The 5,719-nt window shown below is 32.0% G+C and overlaps 1 protein-coding gene across 1 annotated transcript; it reads left to right on the forward strand.

Annotated features, from left to right (window-relative positions):
- The first annotated feature begins 2,740 nt into the window (after positions 1 to 2,740).
- On the forward strand, positions 2,741 to 4,865 carry LOC114292589 (uncharacterized). The gene has a single exon (XM_028236589.2). The coding sequence runs from the start codon at positions 3,369 to 3,371 to the stop codon at positions 4,473 to 4,475; it is 1,107 nt and encodes a 368-aa protein (XP_028092390.2). The 5' UTR covers positions 2,741 to 3,368; the 3' UTR covers positions 4,476 to 4,865.
- The last annotated feature ends 854 nt before the right edge of the window (positions 4,866 to 5,719 follow it).

Here is a 5,719-nt window from a genome sequence, read left to right on the forward strand (position 1 = left end):
GTAAGGGGAAATTTTAATATACACATTTTTAAAAATGATGTATCATATATATTCCTAGTTATACTATTTTTTTTAATGATAATTAATTTTCTTCTTTAATTATTATATTATTTTAATTATGACTCATGCGTTTTTTAGTTATGTTTTGTATTGTGTTTAGTTATAAAATATATTTTGTTTAATTATTACTAAAAAAATTAAAGTTATGATTTTTTTTTAATTATAAGGTATATATGGTGCATACTTTTTTATGATTGTGCACCATTGTGTTTCCTGTATGTGAGTTAATAAGATCAGTCATGAAATATACTATTTTGTTCAAATTTATTCCATCTATATTTTATATAATTGATTAAGACTTATTTTGAGAATTAGGTAAAAAATTCAATTTTTTTGAATTTCTTTTTTTTTTTAAAAAAAAGTGTAAAAAAAATATTAAAGTGATGTGGCCTAAATAAATCAATAAATCAATAAATTGACCTTTTCTTTTCTTTTTTTTAGTTGTCAAAATAGGCCTAACTAATCGATTATGTGTCCATATATTTATTTTTACCAATTAATTCAGAAAGAGTAATTTTATATATAATTTTATTTTCTCATAAATGAATAAAATTCATATTAATAAATACATATAAGATCAACTCATTTATATTTTTATTGGATCGTAGCTATTTATTTGACAGATTTATTTTTTGTTATTTCGTTTTTTGTTATGTAGCTTGATTGGAATGGCCCTTTAAGATCTTCTTCTTTATGTAATATTGTTGTTTATTAGGTCTTGTTTATTTTCATAAGTAGATTGAATGGATTGTCAGAAAGGAGATTGATAGTGAAGGAATTAAATAAAATTATATTTATTTTGATAATAGTTGTTAGTATAGAAATTGTTAAATTATTTTTATATGAAATTATAAAATAAATAAAATTGTGATTTTTACTTAACAAAAAATAAAAAAAAAATTTAAATATTAATGTTCAAAATGTGCTGCCCAACATGTAATAGCAAAAAAAAAAAAAAAAAAAAAATGCACTTGGCTAGTTGATTGGCTGGATGTCCTACCGAACAACCAGTAACACCCTAAGTTGAAAGGATTATTTTCTAATACCATTTCTCAGCCCAGACTCTTAATCCGCTGGCCAAGGCTTTTCGTAGTCCGCTCCAAACTACAAATGCAGAGCTCACTTTACAAAACAAACATGATATTATTTTTATTGTTAATAGTCCATTTTGGGCTGCTATAATCGGGAACAAAGGGCCTTATATAATTTTCCTAGGTTCTCAAAAAAAAAAAAAAAAACCTCATTTATATCTAAAAATAAGTAAAACCTAAAATGACAAATTACGCTAACGGTCCTTATTAGAGTTGTGCAAAATATCGTCCAATCCGCTAAAATCGCACCGATCCACACCGTTCTAACCGCTAACCACAGTTTAAACTTTAAAATTTATAATCTGCCAACCGAACCACTCCACTCCGCTATAGTTAATACATATATATTTTTTAACTTTCAATGAAATATCAATGTAAAAACGAGTGTGAGAGAGATTTAAGATATAAAATTTATTACAAATTAGTGGTTATATATATGAATTAGTAATTATATATATAACATATTATGTAAAATTACTTTGTGTTATATATTTAAAAAATATTATACAAATTAGCGTTATATATGATGCAAATGCATGATAATTAGTTAAAAATATTCTTCAATCCGCCAATTTGCCAAAAACCGCCTAAATCGTAATTTGTCAATCCACTAATCCGTTAACCCGCCATTCAGTTTGTAATTTTATTTTCAAACAACCTGAACCGCACCGCGCACACCCCTAGTCCTTATAGTTTGGGACTTGTATCACTTTGATCCCTAATCTTTTAATTGTAACACATTTGACCTTAAAATTTAAATCTTGTTCCAAATAAGGACAATTGAAATACCAATTCTCAATTTTAAGGACAAAATTGTCAATTTAATAAAATATAAACTAATTTGACAAAAATAAATGTCAAAAAAATATTTTTGAATTTTTAAAAATTATTTCTATCCACTAAAGATAAAATTATATAAAATTAATAAATCTTTTAAATAGTTATTTATTTATTTATTTACCAAATTAATTTTTATTATATGTTTGGATGATGATGGGCGGTTATTTTTATTTTTATTAAATTAGTTTTTATTTTTTCAGAATTCAAATATGACGACAACTTTAATTTTATTATTAAATTAATCCAGTAATCAAAAAATTCAAAATTAAAAACATTTTATATATTAAATATATTGATTACCCATTAAAAGAGTAACAACCACCCAATATATGATTATCATCCAAACACATAATAAAAATTAATTTATTAAATAAATAAATGTCTAAAAGATAGTAATTTTACATAATTTTATCTTGAGTAAGTAGAAATTATTTTAAAAAATTCAAAAACTTATTTTTGAAATTTATTTTTGTCAAATTAATTTATATTTTGTTAAATTAACGACTTTGTCCTTAAAATTAAGTAATAATATTTTTAATTATTCTTATTTAAAATAAAATTTAAAATTTAAAATTAAATATATCATAATTAAAAAATCAGACACTGAAATAATTGGAGGCCCAAAATTATAGAGATAGTTATAATTCACAGAAGAAAATTATTTAAGAGCTCTAAAATAAAGAGCTCTAATAGCTCTAAAAATACTGTAGCCTCAATTGATGTGATATTTTACTCTTTGTTTTTTTTTTTTTTTTTTTAATTTTCAGCACTAGAGCTGGCTTAGTGATCCCTTTTTAGTGGGATGTAGCACCACTGTTCGCAAAAGATTAATGCTTCCTACCCCCATTGGGGGTCGACCCCCAGTGAGGTGTCACTGGGGGATTGGCCCAAAAAACAAATTGTTTTTTTTTTTTTTTTTTTTTTGAGTCTTCGGCCAGTGGGTGGGTATGCAGCGGGGCTGGTTCGCAAACAAAAATGCTTCCTACCCCCACTGGGGGTCGACCTCCAGTGAGGTGTCATCACGGGATTGGTCAAAAAAAAAAATTATTATTATTTTTTTTTTTTTTTGAATTTTGAGCCGGTGGAGACGCGCCACGTCACTGTAGGCGCGACCCCCCACTGGGGGTATGCAGCGGGGTTGGGTTCGCAAAAACTAAAATTACAGGTAGCGTTTTATCGAGAAACCATTTGGGACCATCCTCTCTCTCCCTCTCGTCTGTTCAAGGCGATTAGGACAAGCACTGAGAGAGAGAGGTAGTACTCTTCAATGGTATGAAACTACACTCGCAACAAACAACAACAACAACAACACTAAACACAGCCAGCAAAGTGACTCTAGTCATTGATTGATTTTACAGATTTTCTGAGTAACCAAACATGGTGATGGAGGTCCTCCAAGAGGACATGGGTGAATCCACCATGCAATGCACAAACCACCCATTCAAATCCACCACCACCAACCCAGGTGGTATCTGCGCTTTCTGCCTCCAAGAAAAGCTCGGAAAACTCGTCTCCTCCTCTTTCCCCATCCCCTTCTTCCCCTCCTCTTCCTCTTCCCCATCTCCTTCTTTCAGATCCGACTATGTCACCACCACCACCATCACTTCCTCACGCACTCTATCTGTTCGACAAAATGCCTCAACCAACCCAAACACCAATACCAACAACAATGGTTGCCACTATCTTCACTACCAATCCAAGCGGACCCGAATCCCCTTTTTCCTCACCCAAAAAAAGAAAAAAGCCGACCTCGCCGCCGCCGGTTCTGACCCAGGTGGTGTTTTGTTCAAGCGAAGCAAATCCACCACCACCCCACGGCAGAGGGGCCATTTCATGGACGACCCAGACGAGAATAGTCCCCGGAAGAGAGGGTTCTGGTCGTTTTTTTACCTCTCGAAGCAATCTAGTGTTCGGAGAAGTGATTCCTCGTCGGTGGGTTCGTTGTCACAGAGATCGAAGAAGAGGGAGGAGTTTGCGGCGGCGACGGTGGTGGTGGATGAGAGTGAGAGTCCGAATCCGGCGGCGTTTGGCCGGAGAGTTTCCAGATCTAGATCCGTCGGGTGCGGAAGCAAGAGCTTTTCCGGGGACTTTTTCGAGCGAATCTCTACTGGGTTCGGAGACTGCACTCTCCGGCGAGTCGAGTCTCAGAGAGAAGGCCACCGCCGCGGCGGCGAAGGACGGGAATGCATCAAGGAGAGAGTCAAGTGTGGTGGGATTTTTAGTGGGTTCATGATCACTTCCTCATCCTCTTCATCTTCTTACTGGGTTTCATCTTCAACTGAAGAAAATGGGAAGTCGACGGCGGCGGCGGCGACACCGGCGGCGGCGGTGGCTCATGGAAGAAGTAAGAGTTGGGGTTGGGCATTTGCAAGTCCAATTAGAGCTTTCAAGCCTTCTTCGTTTTCAGGGAAGAGAGAGATTTCCAACAAAACCACCACTCCAAACCTCAATGCCATTCCTTCATTGTTGACTGTGAGAGGTTAATTAGCTCCATTCTAGTCTCTCTCTCTCTCTCTCTCTCTGTTTTTTGTATGTTTGAACTAGTTTTTGGGTACAATTTTTAAGGGTGTTGTTTGTCAAGTTCAAATTAATGTGAATTGTTTTGGTTCTTTGAAGTTCAATGTTGATGCAAAAAAGACACTTGAGATGGGTCCAAATGAGACTTCAAAGAAAGATACATTAATCTAAATTGTGTGCCCACAAAGAATAGCCATCTTGAATCTTTGTTCTAAGTTGTAACATACAGATCTTTTGAGGTGGTCCAGTTCTGTCTAAAGTCATGTTTGTCCAAGGAAAAAAAAAGAAAAGAAAAGAACATTCAGTCCTTGATTGTAATTTGCTTATAGAAATTGTGGGCTGTCCTGAATTTATAAATTTTTTGTGCAGTCTATTTATAATTTGTGAATTTGTAATTTTTGTAATGTTTATTTATAATTTGGGACTCCATGTTAGTTGATCGTGTCATATAGATCCTGTCATATTAGTGAATGATGAGATTTTTTTTAGCCATTGTGAATATAGAGTTTAGAGCTTGCATCTTACTTCTTGTTTTCAAATTATTTTGTTCTTATATATCTTTGGTTGATCATTGAGATTTTCGTAATATTATACAATTAAAAATTTGTTAGAACATATAAAGATAGACAGAGATTTGGAGACAAAATTCCTAATAAAGGGTTCTTGATTGATGATATATATTTTTGGAATTAATTACATTAACATCTCTTGATGTTGTTGGTTGAAAATATATCTAATTTTACAAATTTTATATAATTACATTAGATTTTATGAAGATTTTAATTTATATAATATTTGTCTCTTTTTTAGTCGTATAAATAAAAAAATAATAATTATTTCTTTTGTATATATTACACCTATTAGTTATTTGTATTAGTTTTAATTATTTTAACTTTATTATAAAGAATGTCAATGTAATACCTTCTGAAAATTTTTTTTTTTTTTGGTAGTTTTTTTAAGTTTCAAGGTGATAATGTAATTAATATATATATTGGAAATTGGGACAGAAGTGTTGATAGATGATATGTATACATGTAGGGAAATTGTAATATATGGTCCCTAGTTCTTGATAAATGATATGATGTCTAACTTTTGTGCACAAAGATTGCAAAAGTTGTAGTGACTTTTGTACACAAGATGGTGAATTGTAGGCTTAAATCCCTTGATGTCTCAATCCAGGAGTTTTTCTAGTATGCTATGTACAACCTTTG

Source organism: Camellia sinensis, chromosome 7 (assembly GCF_055761805.1).
Source record: "Camellia sinensis isolate YWXY chromosome 7, ASM5576180v1, whole genome shotgun sequence".
NCBI lineage: Eukaryota > Viridiplantae > Streptophyta > Magnoliopsida > Ericales > Theaceae > Camellia > Camellia sinensis.